Here is a 20906-nt window from a genome sequence, read left to right on the forward strand (position 1 = left end):
TACTGTTGTTTTATCCTACTGGGGAAAGAGAAACTGAATTTTTCTTGTTAAATACCCAATAGCATCAGGTGGTCTCTTAGGCATGAACGTCTTAAATCTTAAGCCAGTCTTACACTGCTTCCTTTCTTAAGCCAGATGTGTTTTCTTTTAACATTTATTTATTGATTTTTGGCTGTGCTGGCTCTGTGTTGCTTTTCTCTAGTTGTAGTGAGTGGGGACTCGTCTCAGGTCGCAGGGAGCGGGCTTCTTATTGCAGTGGCTTCTCTTTTTACGAAGCACAGGCTCTAGAGCATGTCGGCTTCAGTAGCGGCGACTTGCAGGCTCTAGGGCACAGGCTCTAGGGCTCAGGCTCAGTAGGTGTGGCACATGGGTTTAGTTGGCCCCTGGCATGCGGGATAATACTGGGCCAGGGATCCAACTTGTGTCTCCTGCATTGGCAGGCAGGTTCTTTACCACTGAGCCACCAGGGAAGCCCCAGATGTGGTTTTGTTTTGTTTTGTTTTTTAATGAATGGGGTCAGCTACAGAATGTGTGGGAGGTGTCAGATTGGTCCTTATATTCAGTTTATACTCAGAAAAGCTTCCCAGATTGTTCTTTGTACTTATGTATCATGTTACATAAGGTAATTGATACTGCTCAATTTTTTTGACAAATAGATTTTGAGTTTTTTAATAGTAATTATGTATCTTTCTCATTTTACAGACTTACAGGCTCCCAAACCAGAACACCTGCTCCACAGATATGTGCACCCTGATCTGCAAAATCCAGGAGGACAGCCCAGCACACTGTGCTGGCCTGCAAGCTGGTAAGTCAGAACTATGCTTATGTTTGGAATTATTTAAATAGCAAGAAAAACAAATTTTTTTTTGATGGTGGAGGTCAGGATGTGATTGTTGCTTTGAATTTCCTCAGCTCCTTTATGTTGCCAAGGTTTGGGGCGTGTGTGTTTTGTTTCATTTGTGGGTCAGGAAAGATTATTTAACCAACCATTTTAACACTCGTTTTTCTTGGCATCTCCCAGGTGATGTCCTTGCAAAAATCAATGGTGTGAGCACAGAAGGCTTTACCCACAAACAAGTTGTTGACCTGATCAGATCGTCAGGAAACCTGTTAATGTAACTATCTGGTTGCTTCCCGTGGGGCTTAAAAAATTGTTACCGTCTCTCATAATGCCTGTTGAATGAATGAATAGGGTTTTTGTTCAGGATCACAAGGGAGGCGGCACACCATAGCTTGGGGATTGGGTACAGACGTTTTTATCAGTTCCTTTTGTTTCTCAAGGTTTCCTCAAACTTGAACATGTTGTCAACATCTGAAGTCAGAGGGCATCAGTAGCCCAATGTCTGAGTGGGAAGGATAGCATTTTTAAAATTTTATTTTTGATTCAAATTCAATTAAACTGGCCTACATTCTGTTTAGACAGAGAGGAATGAATCCAGTTTCCGTGGTTTACATAATCCTGTGGTTAGAGCAAATGGAAATTCAGAAGGGCTGAGCTTTTTCTTCTTATACCACCAGCCAGTTGTTTTTATCTCCTAGTGTTCTGTCTGAAAGAACAGTCTGCTCAGCCCTCCTGCCCTGCAACATATACACTGACATCTGCTGTTATTCCCAATTTACTAATGGGATGTTTGTTTCCCCAATAGAGATTCAACTGACGTTTCCACCCTTAGAACCTAATAAGACAAAGATGGAATTCACCCATTCATTAAAATAATATTTATTGAGCAAATACTATATTTCCAGCTCTGTGATAGGCTCGGGGAGACAAAGACTCTTCTATTGTTTTATTAATCATGGAAAGAGATAGGTAAGAGAAGACCACAAAAATAAGTAATTTTGATATTTAAATTATGATGACTATTATGGAGAAAGTAGAAAAAGGGATGGGATAAAATACTGAGTGAGAGGGCTGCAATTTTAGCTTAAGTGTTACAAATGGTCCTTTCTGAGAAGATGAATTTTGAGCTGAGAGTGAAATAATGAGAAGGGATGGTTAGATGAACTCCTGGTGAGAACATTTCAGGTAAAAGAGAGGTTTGAGTTATCAAAGTAGGCTTGGTATTTTCAAGGGATAGAGAGATAGCCAGTCTAATTAATTGGTGGCTGGTGAATTAAGAAGAGTAGAGTAAGAAATGAAGACAGAGTGTTCTCCAGGAAGCAGAGCATGGGTCTCACCAGTCAGGTGTAATAGCTTAGAATTTATTCTGATTATCTCATTTATTCTTTACAGTCATCTTGTGAAGTTGATTTTATTCCTCTTTATAAGTGAAGTGACTCAGGCTGAAATGAGGTTTAGTTAAAACCAACCACTTAGTAAGCGCCTGAACTGGGATCTGACCATCTGCTCTGGATGCCAGGATCCTTTCTCCAGCTATCCCACAGCTGTTCCTTGCAAGCTGCCAATGAAAAATTCCCTGGGCACTCTTTTGTGATTCTAGTCTAAAACTTCAGAGGATGGTTTTTTGGGGGGTTGGGAGAGGTTTTGTGAGAGTAATTTTGAAAGATGACTGATGGTGGAAGAGGACCGTGTCCAACTCTGTGGTTGCTGTGAGTTCAGGATAGAGGATGGGGACCACTCTAGCTCCAGAGAAATTTCAATCCATGAGGTAGGAACATGTTCAGGGGAACGTGCTGGTGGTTAGAATCAGAAACCTGTATTCCAAATGGGTGAAGTGGGCAGACCGCAGGTGTATAATTAAAGAGTAGTGGGTGGAGATAGGTGGAAATCCAGAGGGCAGGGAAATGATAGACAGTTTGTACAAATACTGAAGACAGCAGCCAAGCTATGCCTACAGTTCTGCCCACAGATATCTGTTGCTTGGGTAGCTCAGATTAACAGTAAGGTACCAAACAGATTCACATGGATCTTCCCTAACATCTAGAGTCAAGAGCCCGTAATGAGAAAACTGGTGTGTTGGCTTGCTATCATCTCATTGTCTTGGGTATAATGCTATCGAAACAGCATTATACCCAATAGACTGCATTTAATATTATTATTTTACCAGGCTGTGACAAATTTCTTGCATCTTTATAGAGTTACAGCTTATTGACTCTGAACCAATACTTAAAAAGATGCTTAGTTTTGTAATTTGTACGTCATATTTATCTTATTCAGAATGATGGTTTTGTAGTCAAAATAAAGGCTTCTAACTTGAGCCCACAAAACAAATGAATCACTCAGGATAGAACAAGTCTCTTTATTTTTAGAAAGGCATTTGGTATAGGGAGAAAGAACACCATTAAATTGATAATTCTAGGATTAAAATTTGTACACTTAAAAGTTTTGAGATGAGTCATTTGAAAGTTAATATCTCAGTAGTTTTGATCCTATTTGTTCTAGTTCTAAATTTCAGGCAACTTACAGAGGTAAAATTTTCTAGAATCTTAAGGAAGAAGAGATTTTCCCATTTCAAGACGTAGTTTTTTGATTTCATTGTTTGAAAGTCCCTAGCGCAGGTTTTCAATTGCTGTATTCCTCACGCTTAGCATGATGTCTAGAGTCTGGCTCATAGTAGGTGCCCCATGAATATTTACCAAATGAAAGAGGTGGTTCAGCCAGACCACACAATATGTTCTAGTAGAGAACAACCACCATTGCCCCAGAGTGGCTTTTATAAAATAAGCTACAGTTTACATATAAAACAGAGCCTTTTCTTCTAGTCACCCTCTCAAAAGGTGTGTGTGTGTGTGTGTGTGTGTGTGTTTCCATATTCTTTCTTTGAATGTTGTCAGAAGGTTTGGCTTAGGTCCAGATACTTGAAGTGCCATGAGAATGGTGACATTTATGTTGCTTTTTGAGGACAGTCTGTGCTCAAAGTGTAGTACTCTGTAAGGGATGGTGCTTGTTTGAGAGAATCACTCATGTTATTTCCCACTCCCCTCCATTTTTTCTTAAAACAGGATAGAGACTCTTAATGGAACAATGATTCTCAAAAGAACAGAGCTTGAGGCAAAGCTGCAAGTTTTAAAGGTAATTTAATTTAATACAGTGGGGCAAATTTTTCATCCTTGAATGTGTGAGTGGAAGAATAAACATCTATTTGAAGACTTGAGATAGCCCTTGAAGATGAAATGTCATGATGAGTCTAAACTGCTGAATTATCAAGAGCCATACAATTACCTTTGCAGGAATATTAAATTCTACAAACCAGGGCAAATCACTTCCTTCCTTCCTCCTCCTGTGTGTCTATGGGGCTCAGAAAGGCAACAGGAAAGCACATTGCCTGAAGAAGTTTCATTAATGCACCTGTGATCTCTTTTGATTTACATTCTGTTTGGGAAAAAACAAAGATGGAGGAGCTGTCGATTTCCCAAGTGCTGTATGTGTGTGTAGGAAGGCCTGGGATTTTCGTTTTTTGTTTCCTTCCATTTCGCCTCCCTCTTTCTACAAAGATCAAGTTCCTCTACTCCTGTGGATATCCTTGAATCTACTTTTGTTGGCAAATACACTGTCAACTCTGGAGAAGAAATTGAAGTTCTCAGGAGATGTTGCACAGTGCAGGATGTTCAGTGAATATTCTCTGGGCCCTTTGAGGGTCTTAAAAATCTCAGTTTCCTAGCGTGAGGAAATTCTGGCAGGCCATGAAATCTAGGACCTCACTCACATGCATCTTAATTATTGAGTCCAAGAGGGTAGAGTTACCATATTTCTGTATTATCTTGTATTCCTCCCTTTTTCCACATCTAATTTATCAACAAGCCCTGTTTTCTTCTTTGTCAACATTAGTTTTATATTCTTATCATTTTGCTTATCCCTCTGATCTGTTGAATCAATCTATAAAATTCTTTGAAAAAAATATCCTCTGTTAGGTTATGATAAGAATTGAATTGTCTTTATAGAATAAATGAGATCAATGAACATTTTTATGATTTTTGCTTTCCTTACTTCAAACACAGGGTCTGTGTCTTTCCATTCGAGTCTTTTATGTACTTCAAAAACATTCTGTATTTTCTTCATCCATTTTATATTTACACTGATTATATATCACATATTATATGTTTATTACATATGCACTGATAGATTTATTCCCACATAATAAATAAATTTAAATTGTGGTTTTAATTAATAAATATAATTATTTCTAAATTTTTCTTGCTGTAATTAATGTGATCTTTTAATTTTTCAACTGCTTATTGCTATTGATATTTAGATAAAGTTTTAAATCCAGGAGTCTTGCTGAACTCCCTTTATTCTGGCTGTATGTTTGCAGATTCCCTTGGATTTTTTTATATAAACATATTATCTGCACATAATAAAAGTTTGCCCCTTTACTCCCAATTAGTCAACTAGTTTATTTTTTCTTCTCTTATAGTATTGGTTAGGACCTTCAGGATATTGCAAATAGTGAGTGTTAGTTTTCAAATTAAAAGAAGAGTCTCTAACATTTTATCATTGAAATTTTGTAAGGAGTAAATAGCTCATCATATTATCTTTAGGTTTTTTAAAACTGTCGAAAGCTGATTTGTTTCTACAGTAGAGGGTCTTAGTGAAAATCTTTTTTGAAAAAATAAAACTGGCTGTTTCAGCCCTTTGTAAGAAAAAAAGGAAAGAAATGTAGAATATAAGCAATAGGTTTATGTTTCATGGAATAAAGAACTCTCTTGCACGACACATATATGCATGTTTATAAGCATTTTCTGTGCTTTGAACATTTTCTCTTAAAGTTTTAATATACATACTTTATTGTTTTCTAACCTAGAAAATTTTCAACACCTCCATCCTCTCCCAGAACATCAGGAATCTCAACATCTTTAAATGTCCATTTAGGACTCCATCTTCCTTATTATTGCTTACTTTAGAAAATTCTATCAATTTTCAAAATAAAAAAGACAGGTTTTTATTCCTAACTGCTGGTAATGAGTGAGTATACCAACCTGTGAACTGATGGGCTTGCCCCATTTCTTATATTCTGTTCTTTACTTTTGGGTTCACTTTCCTTCTTGCCATAGTGTTTCTTTCAGTGAGGGTGGGTGGGTCTTTATTGAAAAATATGTATTTCCCTGCTGCTATTGAAAGAGTTTTACAGGTAACTGGATTATTCTAAGCTGATGTTTTGTCTCCTTAGTCCTTTTATTGTATTGTTATTTGATATTTTGTTTGTGAGGGATCTCCTAATTGTTTATCTTTTGTAGGTAATTTGCATTTTCTATATTTTCTTCTAAAAGTTTAAAGCATTTTTTTTTAATATTGAAGTCTTTAATTCACTTAGAATTAATTTTTTACATAGTATAAGATAAGATTCCAATTTTATTTTATTTTTTCTCTTTGGAAACTCAGTTCTCCCAGTGCCATTTACTTTATACAGTCTTTCATTTTCCCCAGTGGACCTGAAATGAAACTTCTGTTTTTACACTAGTTCCATATATGAAGGATCCTATAGGCTTCTAATTCTGATTCATTGATTAATTTGTTTCTCTCAGAGTCAGCTATTCTACCTTTATAATAAATATTGATGTCTGATTGGGCAAGATTTTTAGGTTATTCTTGGCTCTTTAATTGTCTTTGCACATTTTAGAATCAGATTGTCATATTCTATAACTAATTTTGGAGTTTTGATGGGTATCATGGTTTTATATAGATCAGTTTGAGGAAACCTGATATCCGTATGCTACTGAGCTTTCTTACTGACAGACTATCTCACTAGATAATTTTTAATTATTTTTTGTATTTCAATAAGGTCCTATATTTTTATGCAGATAGATCTTATGCATCTTTTATTAGATTTATTCTTTTGTAAAATGATTTTTCTTCTCATATAATTACTTTATTGAAAATATTGTTTTGAGGTTTATGCATAGATGTGTGAAATAAATTTTTCTACGCTGTTATTATACTCAAATGCTTTGCCAGACTATATAATTTCTAATTATCTATAGATTATTTTGAGTTTCTCATGAAGATACTAACTATTAGGAATGATTTTCAGCTCTTATTTTGCTATGTTGGGTAAGGTCTATAATACAGTGATGAATAGAAACTAAACTAGTAAGCATTCTTGCTTTGCTCTTGACCATAAAGGGAGTTCTTCTGACTCTTTCTTATCTCTAGGGATATACTTTTCATGTTAAGAAGGCTCCCTTCTATACCAAGTTTGCTAGTCTTGTTTATAGTGCTTGTGTATTATCTTGTATCAGATACATTTTTTTTTCTGTAAGTGTTGAGATGGTCTTCTTATTTATTTTTAAAAATCTATCGGTTTGGTGAATAACATTTAAAGATTTTCTAATGTAAAAACACCCTTGCATTTCTATAATACATCCATAATTTACATAATTATAATAAGTATAACATAATTATGTAAATTGTGGTCATAATTTATATTTTTTATATACTTATAGATTTGGCCTGCTGACATTTTCTTTAGAATTGTTGAGCATAACTTCATTTTACAGGTAGAATGGCCTGTAATTTTCTTCTCTCAGACTATCTTTTTTTCATCTTCTTTTTTAGTTTCGGTATCGAATTTACTAGGCTCTTAGCATGAGCTGAGGAATCTCTTCCCCTTTTTGTCCTCTGGTAGAATTCTTGTAACACTATCTGAATCACCTGGCCTTGGGGTTCTTTTTGATGTGAATACTTCTAAACTCGGTTTTGGTTTCTTTATAAGACTGCTCAAGGTTTCTGCTTTTGTTTGTTTGTTTGCTTGAGCCAGCTTTATTGAATGATGTTTTTGCTAGTAAAGTTTTGAAGTTTTCAAATTTATTGCATGAAGTTGATAATAAACATTCTATTTTCATCTTTTTCTTTTATAACAAGCTGTGCTTATGTTCCCATTTTCATTTGTACTACTTTTTATGTCTTTTTTTTTTCCCTTGGTAATTCTCTCTAGAGGGTTTCCTATTTGGGGATCTTTTCAAAACCCAGTATTTCAATTTTGGTCAATTATTCATCTTTTTCCTGGTTGCTTTTAAGGAGTTCTTTTGTCTTTCCTGATCTACAGTTTCACCACAGTCTCATTAGGCTTGGATTCATTTCTAAATTTTTCTTGCTGGGAACTTGCAGAGTCCTCAGTTTTTGTGACTCTTCGGTTTGGGGTAATTATCAGCTTGACCTCGGTGAATATACCTTCTTCATCATTCCCTGGATAATCTTCTGAAACTCCTGCTAGGCACATTTCAGAATCTTTTGATTTACCTTGCATGCTTCTTAACCACTCTTTCAGATTTTGTATCACATTATGTTTTTGTTTAATTTTTTAATTGAGGTATAATTGATTTGCAATCAGTTACGTTAGTTTCAGGTGTACAGCAAAGTGATTCACTTATACGTATGTATGTGTATGTATCTACTATATCTGCATTCTTTTCTCAGTTCTTTTCATTGTTACATTATTTTTTAATTCCTGCATAATATCTTCAGTAATGTTGTCTGTGTTCTGTATAGAATGTGTTCTTTCTATTGAGTTTTAAAAATTAATTTTTTATTTTCAAATAATTCTTTTTCATGCCTATCTTTTCTTTTCTTCCTTTGTTTCAAATTTCTTGTTCTTAGAAACATCACGTTTCTCTCTCAGAGGATTGCAAATACTCTTTATTTTAAAGTTTTTGAACACTTTTCTATTTTTTGTTTGGAGAGAAGTCATGGACTGATGATCAGTTTTGTTGCCTTTTTATCATTAAACTTCTGTGGAATTCTGGAGTGTGGATTGCCTGCTTTCCTTGGCCTCTCTGTGCCACTCAGTATGAGTTGGGCAGTGGCCTCTGCTCTGCAACTCAAGACTTCCAGTACAGAGCCAGGTCTGGCAGCTTGGATGCCTTCCCTGGGGGCCAGTATGCAGCTTGGGTCGTGAGGCTGTGCTCATGTGCTCCTGCCCCTGTGGGTACATGTTTTCCATTAGCTATAGTCACCCTTAGCAGCTTTGTTCAGCCTCCTTTTCATGGTGGTAGAGCTTAACCAAGGTTCTTCTCTCAAGCAGAAAACCTGTCTTTGTCTCTGCCTCACATAGGGTCTAATTTTCTCCTGACTTCTTTCTTTTTCTCCAGGTCTAGTAGAACTTTGGGTTCATTCCTGTTCATCATCTTTCATTTCTATTGCCTTTCTAATCTTGTAATTGTGAAATTTCCAGCTCATCACTGGGCTAGAAATGTCTGGGTCTGACCTATTAACCAGTCAGGATGGCTTCCCCTTCACACAGTGACATTTAGTTTGTGCATCCTGCTACGTTAGTGGCATCGTGTCTCACGAAGGTTCCTTGTGTGGCCACGACCTCTTCTTCAGAAACAATGGTCCCTTCTGAGCTAAATTTTCAGGGATTCCCTTTCTTGTGACCTATGATTCAAATGTTTGACATGGAAATAGCACATCTAGTGGGCTAACTGAGGGAGCTATTCTCTGATATTTACTGAGTTTGTAGCCCTTGGGAAACGTTTTGCTACATTGAACCTTTATTTTTTAATTTGGAACTTTTAGGACAGTTATCTATGAAAGCACAATAAAAGTAGTAAGTGTTAGTTGCTCAGTCATGTCTTACCCTTTGTGACCCCACAGACCGTAGCCCATCAGCCTCCTCTGGCCATGGAATTCTCCAGGCAAGAATACTGGAGTGGGTAGCCATTCCATTCTCCAGGGAATCTTCCCAACCTACGGTTCAAACCCAGGGTCTCCTGCATTGCATTGCAGGCAAATTGTTTTCTGTCTGAGCCACCAGGGAAGCCCAGGTGGGATATAAGTAATAAAGTGCTATGGAAAGGTTTATCTAAAGTCTCATGGAGAATGAAAACATTGGAGACATATTCAACCAATATCCAGCCTGTGACAGCTGAGTGTTGTTTCAGAAAGCCACCCTTTCATTTACTCATTTAGCCAACATTTAAGGAGCAGCTTCAGTATGATAGGCACTGACCTAGGCACAGTGAGCTGAGCTGATGTGGCCTAGTAAGGTTAGATCTCACCTATGCTTCAATTTTCTTCTAATAATGAGAGGTTAGATTTGTCCAAATACACCCCTGTGATGTTAATAATAGACAGAAACAGACTTTGAGGAAAATAGGGAAGCTTCATTACAGACTAAAAGCTCTCAGTCACTTTGACACAGCTGCTCTTTACACTGGTATTTTCTTGGTTTGAGTGATGACATACTGAGATGACTGGGACAAATCAACAGATGATACTTAAAAACCTGTATTTTCACAGAAACTATTTGGCAAGCCCTGACTTTGTATTTATAGGTAGTAAGTACAGAAATACAACTTCCTCTTCTACTTCTAATTAGTTTTGAGTATTGGTCTATCCTTATGCTCCCCAGTTGGACTCTATTCTCTGGTAAGAGATAAACCTCTTTAAGAAAGAAAAAAAGGCTGGTTCTGTACTTCCTGGTTTCCTGACTCTGATCTTCACATGACCTCAGGTTTATAAGAGCTATTATTCAGGTGGCCCAGCAGTCTTAGAGCCAGGTAGACTGTGTTATAGTATAGAAAGAACAAGGAATTAACTGAGCAAGGAATTTTATGTCTTTGACTTATTGATTACATATTTTATTGACAGGCATAAGGAGTGCTGCTATATGTTACTGTTATCAAGGCTGAGAAAGTCCTGCCCAGTGATTGTTCATTCCCTGAACAGCCAGAGTCCCCCTTAAACATTTAATGACATTCTTGTAATATTTTCTTTTCCTTTAGTCTTCCTCTTCCAGATGTACTTTCCCCCCAGTCTCCCATTTTAGCCTTCGTCTGCCCCTTCCAGACTGATGTGTACAAAGGACCACTTGTTTCTAACTGGGCTGCCTTTCCTTCCTGATAAATGTCCACAGGCAAATCTGAGTGGTGGGGGACCTAAATCTGGGGGCTTGCTGTGGGGACCTGAAGTGGCAAAGGAAGGGATGGAGTAAAATGCAGAGAGAGGGGAGAAGGAGCCTTTTTGCCTTGTCATGTGCCTCCTGCTTTGTTGACTTTCGATTCCCATCCACAGCCTGGCTGTGGGCCAGGCCTCATGAGCAGTCGTGACCATTACAACAGCCACTTCATCCCTCCTTGGGCCACTGTTCTCATGCACGGGGCAGGCAAGGAAGGAAGCAGTTAAGAGGTCAAGAACTGTTAAGAAATGTTCTAAGTTTAGCCCTCCAAGGATATCTTTTAGAGCTGGTCAGCTTCCCTTTTTGTGTATAGAAAATAAATAGATATCCAGCAGAAAATATAGTGGTAGTGACCCAGGCTTATAGAATGATGGTGGTATTTTTTTTTTAATTGAAATACAGTTGATTTACAATATTGTGTTAGTTTCGGATGTACAGCAAAGTGATCCAGTTTTACATATATGTTTTTTTCATATTTCTATTACATGTTACTATAAGATACTGAATGTAGTTCTCTGTGGTGTACGATAAATTCTTGTTGTTCATCTAGTTTATGTATAATGGTGTGTATGTCTTAATCCTATACTCCTAGTTTATCCCTCTCCTGACCCATTTCCCCTTTGATAAGCATGTTTGTTTTCTATGTCTGTGAATCTGTTTCTGTTTTTTTTTTTTAATTTTTATTTTTACTTTATTTTACTTTACAATACTGTATTGGTATTGCCATACATTGACATGAATCTGCCACGGGTGTACATGAGTTCCCAAACATGAACCCCCCTCCCATCTCCCACCCCGTATCATCTCTCTGGATCATCCCTGTGCACCAGCCCCAAGCATCCTGTATCCTGCATCGAATATAGACTGGCGATTCGTTTCTTACATGATAGTATACATGTTTCAATGCCATTCTCCCAAATCATCCCACCCTCGCCCTCTCCCTCAGAGTCCAAAAGTCCGCTCTACACATCTGTGTCTCTTTTGCTGTCTCGCATACAGGGTCATCATTATCATCTTTCTAAATTCCATATATATGTGTTAGTATACTGTATTGGTGTTTTTCTTTCTGGCTTACTTCACTCTGTATAATCGGCTCCAATTTCATCCATCTCATTAGAACTGATTCAAATGTATTATTTTTAATGGCTGAGTAATACTCCATTGTGTATATGTACCACAGCTTTCTTATCCATTCATCTGCTGATGGACATCTAGGTTGTTTCCATGTCCTGGCTATTATAAACAGTGCTGTGATGAACATTGGGGTACAAGTGTCTCTTTCTATTCTGGTTTCCTTGGTGTGTATGCCCAGCAGTGGGATTGCTGGGTCATAAGGCAGTTCAAATAAGCTTATTGGTATCATTTTTTTTTAGGTTCCACATATAAGTGATATCATATAGTATTTGTCTTTCTTTTTCTGACTTGCTTTTTGCTTAGTGTGAAAATCTCTAGGCCCATCCATGTTGCTGCAAATGGCATTATTTCATTCTTTTTCATAGCTGAGTAACATTTCATTGTATATATGTACCACATCTTCTGTGTCCATTCAAAATGATCATGGCATTTTTGGAACATTTACTAAGCTGTATCCACTGTTCCACCCATTTTCATCTACTAATACTTATAATCCTCATGAAAATCCAAGGGTTTAGGTTCTGTTGTCCTCATGTTATAGATGAGAGAAGCCTAGAGTTTAAAGTCTTGCTGAATCAGCCAGTAAATGGACACAAACCCAAGCAATCTGCTTTTCCAATAATTTAAAATAAAAAAATCATAAATGTCATTGTTTCTATTATCTGTCGTCTCTATTGAAACAATGTCATTGTTTCAATTTGTTGGTGCTACTAGACTATTTCTTGAGAAATGGGTGTTCCCAATATTCCCCTATTACACACACACACACAATCTATCAAATGAATGAGAGGGATTGTTAGCACTAGAAAGAAATGAAAAAAAAAATGAATTGACAAATCTGAACAGCTGAAAGTACATTGCTGTCTTCTCTGGGGTTTCCTAATAATTAGCACTTTTTTTCTTCTTTCTCAGCAAACCTTGAAGAAGAAATGGGTGGAGTTCAGATCTCTGCAGTTACAGGAACAGCGCCTGCTTCATGGTAAATGTGATTTCCGGTTCAGAAACCACACTTATATTTCATTCTTTCAGTACTTCTGTATCTAAATTGTTTTAAGATTGTCATCATTACAAGGAAAAAATTGTCTAGCGTGGGTCAAAAATAGTCTGTATTCCTTTGGCTTGGCTTTTGGAGTGACCAGTGTATTTGGAGGAGGGGTAAGTCACATGACGTCCCCTCTTCCATACACATAACACGTGCACATGAAAACATGGACACGCATGCATGCACACACTCGTAAGAAGCACCTGGGGATTTCAGAAGAGCGATATGAATGATTGCCCCATTTTCTTATTACTTTGGCAGATGACTTAGATTCCTGAGAATGCCTATGGCTCAGGGGCTGCGTAGTTCTGAGAAACTCTTGAAACTGGAATGGTAGCATGCTTCTTGGGTGGAGCTTGTATTATTTGTTCAAATTGTGTCAGTTACAATAACGCAGAGGTATTCTCCTTCATGGCCCTCAAACCCAGGAAATGTGAAGGATCTTTAAAACAGTAAATACATGCTTCTTGCCATTGTATGCATTCTGAGAAGAAGGGTTGAATTTAACATTTGTTGACTTGGCACTTGCTGTGTGACTGGTATAACCTGAAGAATGAACTTATGTGTACAAATAATGCACTGAAACCACTAGCTATGTGGGTGTGAAATATAGCTTATATATTTGTTAGATAAGACTGACCTAAAGTCTCTATTTATAACCTTACAATATCTGTTTGTTAAAGTGATCATCTGTTTATAGAAAAAAGATACATTTAATTCTTAATTCGGCACTAATTTATGACAGAAGTTTGTGTTCAAGTTCTTTCTTTTCAGAAAATGAAACATATATGAGTTACTTCTCTATTTGTGTTTACAAAGTAATTTTCCTAAAAATGTATAACAGTGTTTTTCTGAGGGATCTAAAATTTGCTAACAACTCAGAGAAGGCAGTGGCACCCCACTCTTTACTCTTGCCTGGAAAATCCCATGGACGGAGGAGCCTGGTAGGCTGCAGTCCATGGGGTCGCAAAGAGTTGGACACAACTGAGTGACTTTACTTTCACTTTTCAGTTTCATGCATTGGAGAAGGCAATGGCAACCCACTCCAGTGTTCTTACCTGGAGAATCCCAGGGACGGGGGAACCTGGTGGGCTGCCGTCTCTGGGGTCGCACAGAGTCGGACACGACTGAAGCGACTTAGCAGCAGCAGCAGAGGCACAAATATATGGCTACTTCCTGGATTTCTGTAAACTTCAGGGTCTACAGACTTGCAGAGGGCATCCTAGAGGGGAGACGGGGTTTGATCTGATAAGTGTAGGCAGTTCTGTGGTTCTATGGGCATGGCCTTGTATAGACAAGGTCCTTTGTTCAGGTTCAAGGAGACTGGCTCCTCATTGTCTATATTGGCCATTGTCTATATTTTTTGAGAGATAAAAGAGTTCTTTAGTTTACTTTTTATAGACCTAGAATAAATATCGAGGGCATGAGACTCTACAAGCCATATGCTCTCCAATCAGAAGACATTCATCAACTTGTTGCCAGATGAAATAAAGTAGGTTTTGTTAACAAAAAAGAACGCATTATAACTGGTCACTACAGGGCTGACCCTACTCAACTTTGCAGATCAAATGGAAAAATAAACAAACAGTCTCTTTTAATATTGTCAACCAAGGGCAAAGGAGAGCAGCAGTAGAGACGATGAGCATGAGGTTTAAAAAACACATTTCTGAGTGTGTAATGTTCTATTACTTTTCCTGAAGCAAAGTCACCTTCAAATGATTTTTTTTTTTCTGGCTAGTATTACAAATAATCTCCTTTCTTTTAGCAGCATACCAAACAACTCAGACAGTACATAAGCAAGTGGGATATGAACAGGCTGTTGGTGTGAGATTAAAATTTGAGTTTGGAGAGCCCAGATGTAGATTATAAAGGGTTGATGAAGAAATTCAGCCAAGCAGATAACATTCAATTTTTTCAAGTGATTATTTATTTTAGGACAGGGATGTTTTCTGGTACACTACCATTTCGAAGAATTTGAGTATTAAAGCATTCTAAGAATAAACTGGGAATATCGAGGCTCTAAGATATCCTTTCTGTTCTAAACATCTTTAAATTCTCTAATAATCAGTCTGTAAGGTGCAGGTTTTATAACTGTGCTTTCCATACACTTCAAGTTATGTTATAATAATTTTGCAATTATTTAAAAATACGGTAACTAAAAACCAAAGGAACTAAAATAGAGAAAATCCATAAGAGGGCATTTCTCCAAGTATATTCTTTGGAACCAATTTCTATGATGATTTTAATAAAAAGTGGCAGGGTCACTTCAATGTAAGAAATGATTCTTTTGGAAATTCAAAAGTTGCACTGGAATACTGTTAGATGAGTTGAACTGTTCTAATGTGAAGAATTTTGTTTCAATTTATTTAATCTAGACCATTTTTGTGACCATGCAATCCTTTACATGAAACTAATCCATAAACAAGGGTTTCCCAGGTGGCACAGTGCTAAAGAATCCGCCTACCAATGCAGGAAATGCAAGAGATGGAGGTTTGGTCCCTGGGTCAGGAAGATTCCTGCAGTAGAAAATTGCAACCCAGTCTAGTATTCTTGCCTGGAAAACTCCATGGACAGAAGAGCCTTGCAGCCTACAGTCACAGGGTCACAAAGAGTCAAACACAACGAAGTAACTGAGCATACACAGTCTATGGACAAATAGCTTGAAAAATCATAGTCTTAAGCTTATCAAATGATCTCATAGACAGTCACTTATTTGTGCAAGCTTGGTGAAAAGAATTATTCACTCTTACTCTTTCTTGTGCCTTTCAAAGAGAAATTTTGATGTATTTACTTGTAAGAGGTGATGCTTAGATCTATTTCACAGTACGCTTTCTTTTCTGCGTTCCAGGTGATGCAACTAACTGCCCAAGTTTGGAAAATATGGACATAGATGAATTCACACTGCTTGGACCCCTGCCTGGCCCCGCCCTCCTGGACCGGAATCGATTATCCAGTGCAAGCAGTTGTAAGAGCTGGCTGAGCTCCATGACGATAGACAGTGAGGATGGGTACCAGACCTGTGTGTCTGAAGACTCCAGTCAGGAAGCCTTCAGCCGCCAGACAAGCACAGATGATGAGTGCTTTGTCCCCAGGGAAGGAGATGATTTTCTGAAGAGGTCTTCTTCGAGGAGGAATCGGAGCATTAGTTCTGCCAGCAGTGGGTCCATGTCTCCTTTGTGCGAAGGTAACTTCTCAGGCATGTATGGGACCCTGCCCAGGAAAAGCAGAAGGGGAAGTGTCCGGAAACAGCTGTTGAAATTCATCCCAGGCCTTCACCACGCTGTGGAAGAGGAAGAGAGTCGCTTTTAATGGGTTGTCATGCCCTTTCATATTAGCTTATTTTGTAAATATCTTCAGATTCCTTTAGATCAACTCCACCCGTGGGAAAGTGCAGATGGATTGCAAAACTGACATCTCATTTCATGGCAGTAGTGAACTTTATTTAAGCTTTGGTACCACTGTGTATGCTTTTGCAATCGTTTTTTAACCAGAATGGTTCAAGTTCTAAGCAGGCAGTAGGAAAATGAAATAATAATAAATTACAAAATATAACAAATTAACTCAAGTGCCTGCTCATTTTAATGCTGCCTATGAAGGCAAGGGTAATATTTATTTTCTAGATTAGTCATGTGAAAAGTTGGGAACTTTTTAGAATCAAGTGTAAATAAGAATGTGACAGAATGTAATTATTTGGAATACCTTCTGTAGATTAATTGGTAGGTTACAAAACTTTATTTGCTTAAGCTCAGTAGACTATGGGGAGGCTTAATTAATAGGCAATTTTGAATGTTTCTGTTCAAATTTATGAAAGATTAGAAGCGAAGATGATCATCAGCCCTTTTTTACATCCACAGTGATAATAAAGCAAGAAGTAGATTTAATAGGAGGATTTAAGGTTTATAAAATCCATTGGAAGATGTTTTCTAAGATGGGTACTAAAGGAGACTATAATAAGGTCTTTTATATTGGTGGCCTAAACAAAATGGATGAGGATGTCTTTCCTACCTGATTCAACTTTTGCTCTTCCTAAACACTGATGACAAGTCTGGAACTCTCAAGATCCTATAGCCTTGTGATGTTTTTTGAACACATATCTAAAATTTGAAAAGTTAGAGTTAGGAAAAAGATTTTCCTCCTGTGGAATTTTTTTCACATTGCTCCTCACTTTATATTTTCTTAGTAGTTCTTGCCGCAGCACTCTCTTGTCTATTAGTTATGTTGGTATCACTTTACTCCTCACCTTTCAATCACATTTTTATTCAATGTCCATTAAAGTTCATGATTTCTCTGTTCTGGTGATACAGCTGCTCATTACCTATATTCTAGGGTAGATATTCTGGACAATGCAATATACAGACCCTACTGATTGTGAATGCTGTGTGTGCATGTGTGTGTGTGTGTATGTGTGAGAGATAGATGACTTTGAGTGCAACTGATACACTTTAATAAACTGAGTAAAGAGTGACTCATTTTGAGAAAAAAAGAGATGAGGGCAAGGAAGCTTGTAGGGTAAGAAATGAATGATAAAATAAAATAGGAAAATATTTCTAATGGGACATACTTTCTATTAATTCTTTGAATTCAGGAGTATCCAATGGGCTCTGCATAAGAATCATTCATGTGAAGAGTAGAGCTTTCACAGGAACAACGGCAATCTTGTCTGTCATTTACTGAAGGCATAGTAGGTGGAAGGTATTGTCCATGTGATTCCAGAAATAAACCTGTAGAGAGACATTAGGCATATAGATAAGGAAGCAGGTATTCAGAGAAGCCCCCATGGTCACTGGAAGGGCTAATCTTGGGAGCCAGTTTTTCCCAGCTCGAGCTTACCTGCTCAGTCTCTCTGGATGTTGTTCACCTCTTTGCTGGTTCTGTGTAGTTACCACCACAGGACTACCATTTGCCCCAACCCCAATATTTAAAATGTACAATTGTAGATTGCATGAATAAGGATATTATAAACAGGAGAAAAAACCCTCTTTGGTGAATATGAAGGGAAACATATATAAGGTGACTCTTCTCAGGTCTACAAGCAAGTTTTCAGATATAAGCACATAACTTATAATAACTACATGGTTAGCAATACATTTATTTTCAACAGGGGCTTGCAAATCAATTGTGATTTGACAGATATTGCTTATTTCTCACCACAGACGAGAATTGTCATGTTAAAGATCTGCTTACATGAAGGTAGCATTTTCTGTTTGTCCTCTTTCGCCAAGTGCAGGGGCAAAAATACTACATTTATTTTAAGAAAGATGCTTTTAAAGTATTCTACGTGAACAATGTTTTAAGAACTACCACAGTTCATCTGGAAAAGCAGACAACATGTCATTTGCTTCTCTGTGGTTTTAAGTGTTAAATATAGTATGATACCATCTTACAGTAAGCATCAGCCCAAAATGGTAGAGGGAAGAAGCCCGGCATGTTGCACTGTCGCCTGCGATAAGAAGCGTGAGAGTCGAGTTAGATATGTTCTGGAAAAAAAAGTTAAGCATTTTTTAACCAAAGTACAGGAAGGAAGGGTATCTCATGTTTTGTGTGTTCACAAGTTGTAAGAAACCTGATGTTGAGTGGAAATGTGGGTAAATTTCCCATAGCATAGTTTTTCAACCTGAATCTGACCTCAGTGAGGCTTTAGAAGATGTCATTTCTCAAATTTTCTGGTGCGCAATGACCACAGTGACTTACTTGGATATAATTTACTGGGAAAAGAAAAGTGAAGAATTTTTTCTTAACCCTAAAGTTGTCAAATATGTAATATTGGTGAATTTGTTAATTGAAAATTTGTTATGAAAATGCATTTTTCTAATATGGCTTTGATTGATAAATCAAATTTGAATCAAACCTATTAGGAATCACTCTTGTCATGTGACTATAGGAACACCACCATGTCAGACAGGTTGGAACTATATTTTTTGAAATGACTTTTATTTATCATTTCTACTTTTTAATGCTTTTCCATCTTAGTGCATGATATAAACAATATTAAAAATCCTAGTCTGAATTGAAGATCACAGTTGGAAACTGCTTGTGTATACTAATCATAAAGTATAAATATTTGTGGATGTATACAATCTAAGCATAGTAAATAACACATAACAATTATACTATACTTTGGATCACAAAATTATTGGTGCTTCATATCCTATTCCTTACATAACTATGAGCAATAAAATAAAATTTTGACACCTTTCTGAAATAAAGAATGCTACTTTTCAATGACAGAACTTTCTGCTGTCTCTCTCTGTCTTTACTTACTTTAAATGAAATGGAATTTGAAAAACCTAGAGTGACCGATTAACACCTACCTCTTTGAGCTTCTTAAAATATATTACCTATTTAATTGAGGCTTTGCACTTGTATTAGCTTTCTGTTGTTTGACAAATTGCTGCAAACATAGAGGTTTAAAACATATTTATTATCTCAAAGGTTCATGGGTCAAGAGTATGGGCAATGTTTAGCTGGGTATCCTTGAAATGAAGCAGGACCCTGTGGTCCTTGACCTCCAATCCCGCAACATCCTCTGCCTGCTTTTGCCTGTGGAAAACTTCAGTCAATGAATAAGTTTAATCAGAGAAATGAAAAGGTAGAAACAAAGGAAAACAGTCAAAGGAGAGCAAATAATAATAATGTAGTCATTAAACATAGTTAAGGACCTTTATTTCCTTCTTAAGGATTATAGATAATATTCTGAACCATATCCCAGAAGCTGTCTTATAGATACTAAAACACCAGATGAAAAAATTAACTACATGATGACCAGACTATACCAATGACATAAGCTGCCACAATTCCAAGAATTTGCCTCAAAGAAATGGGAAGAAACAGACCCTGGAACTGAAAATTAACTGTACCTGAAACAACCAAGTTGACATTGATTAGACCACTGATGATCAATTTGAAGATGACTGTCAAAGATGACAGTAATGTTTCTCTATGTACCCTCATTTATGTCTCTAAAAACTCTTGCCCCTCTGGTTGTGTGTGTGTGTGGGGGGGTCTGCCAGTTGTCAGGGGGTACAGCCTTTGGACAGATGTCTGCCCACCACCCCTCTAGTTGCTGAAATATGAAATAAAGCAAGCTTTCCTTTCCATCAAACTGGCCTGTTTATTGGCTTTTGAACTGTGGTCATCCAGACGCCACACTCTTTGTAACATCCTCAGAGTTTCACAGAGCAGCAATCATGATGTCACCCAGGACTGAGTTCTTATCTACAGGGTTGACTGGGGAAGGATTTCCTATCACAATTCCTCAGGGTTGTTGTCAGAAGCATTCCTTATAGCCATAGGTTTCATGGCAACTTGCTTATCAAAATCCAACAAGAGAGAGAAAGAGATACTACAAGCATGAGTTGCTCAATCATGTCCAACTCTTTGTGACCCCATGGACTGTAGCCTGCTAGGCCCTTCTGTCCATCAAATTCTCCAGGCAAGATAATGGAGGGGGTAGCCATTCCCTTCTCCAGAAGATTTTCCCCAACTCAGGGACTGAACCTGAGTCTCCCACATTGCAGGCAGAATCTTTACCATCTGAGCCACGAGGGAAGTGAGATAATGCAAATGTAACCAGACTGACATCCCAGTACCTTTGCCATAGAACAGAACATAATCACAAGAGTGATATCCTATCAATTGTGCCATCTATTTGTTAGCTACAAGTCACAGGACCTACCCACACTCACAAAGCTGGGCTTACACAAAGGCATGAACATCAGGAGGAGGGGATTGGGAGCTACCTTAGAAGCTATTCACAACACTATTCAAGGAGTTCCCAAATTGATAATTTAAGACATTGAGTCTTCTCTAAACTTCTCTGAGCAAAAAGAAAGCGTGAATGTCACAATTTTTAATTTTTACATAAAGAAATGTTAAGATTAATGATTTTTTAAATTAAAGAAATTGGCCAAGATTGTATAACCAGCCAAAAAGCTGAG

General features: G+C 37.4%; 1 protein-coding gene across 5 annotated transcripts in view; it reads left to right on the forward strand.

The window, feature by feature from the left end:
• Positions 1-19196, forward strand: part of CYTIP (cytohesin 1 interacting protein) — a 90278-nt gene extending 71082 nt beyond the window's left edge. For all 5 annotated transcript variants that reach the window (XM_069574372.1, XM_069574376.1, XM_069574374.1 and 2 more), the window contains 5 exons: positions 703-805; positions 1022-1115; positions 3904-3973; positions 12840-12906; positions 15818-19196. In XM_069574372.1, the coding sequence (XP_069430473.1) occupies positions 703-805; positions 1022-1115; positions 3904-3973; positions 12840-12906; positions 15818-16278 (795 nt within the window). In that variant the 3' untranslated portion in view covers positions 16279-19196. The remainder of the gene's footprint in view (positions 1-702; positions 806-1021; positions 1116-3903; positions 3974-12839; positions 12907-15817) is intronic.
• The last annotated feature ends 1710 nt before the right edge of the window (positions 19197-20906 follow it).

Source organism: Ovis canadensis, chromosome 2 (assembly GCF_042477335.2).
Source record: "Ovis canadensis isolate MfBH-ARS-UI-01 breed Bighorn chromosome 2, ARS-UI_OviCan_v2, whole genome shotgun sequence".
In the NCBI taxonomy this organism is placed as follows: domain Eukaryota; kingdom Metazoa; phylum Chordata; class Mammalia; order Artiodactyla; family Bovidae; genus Ovis; species Ovis canadensis.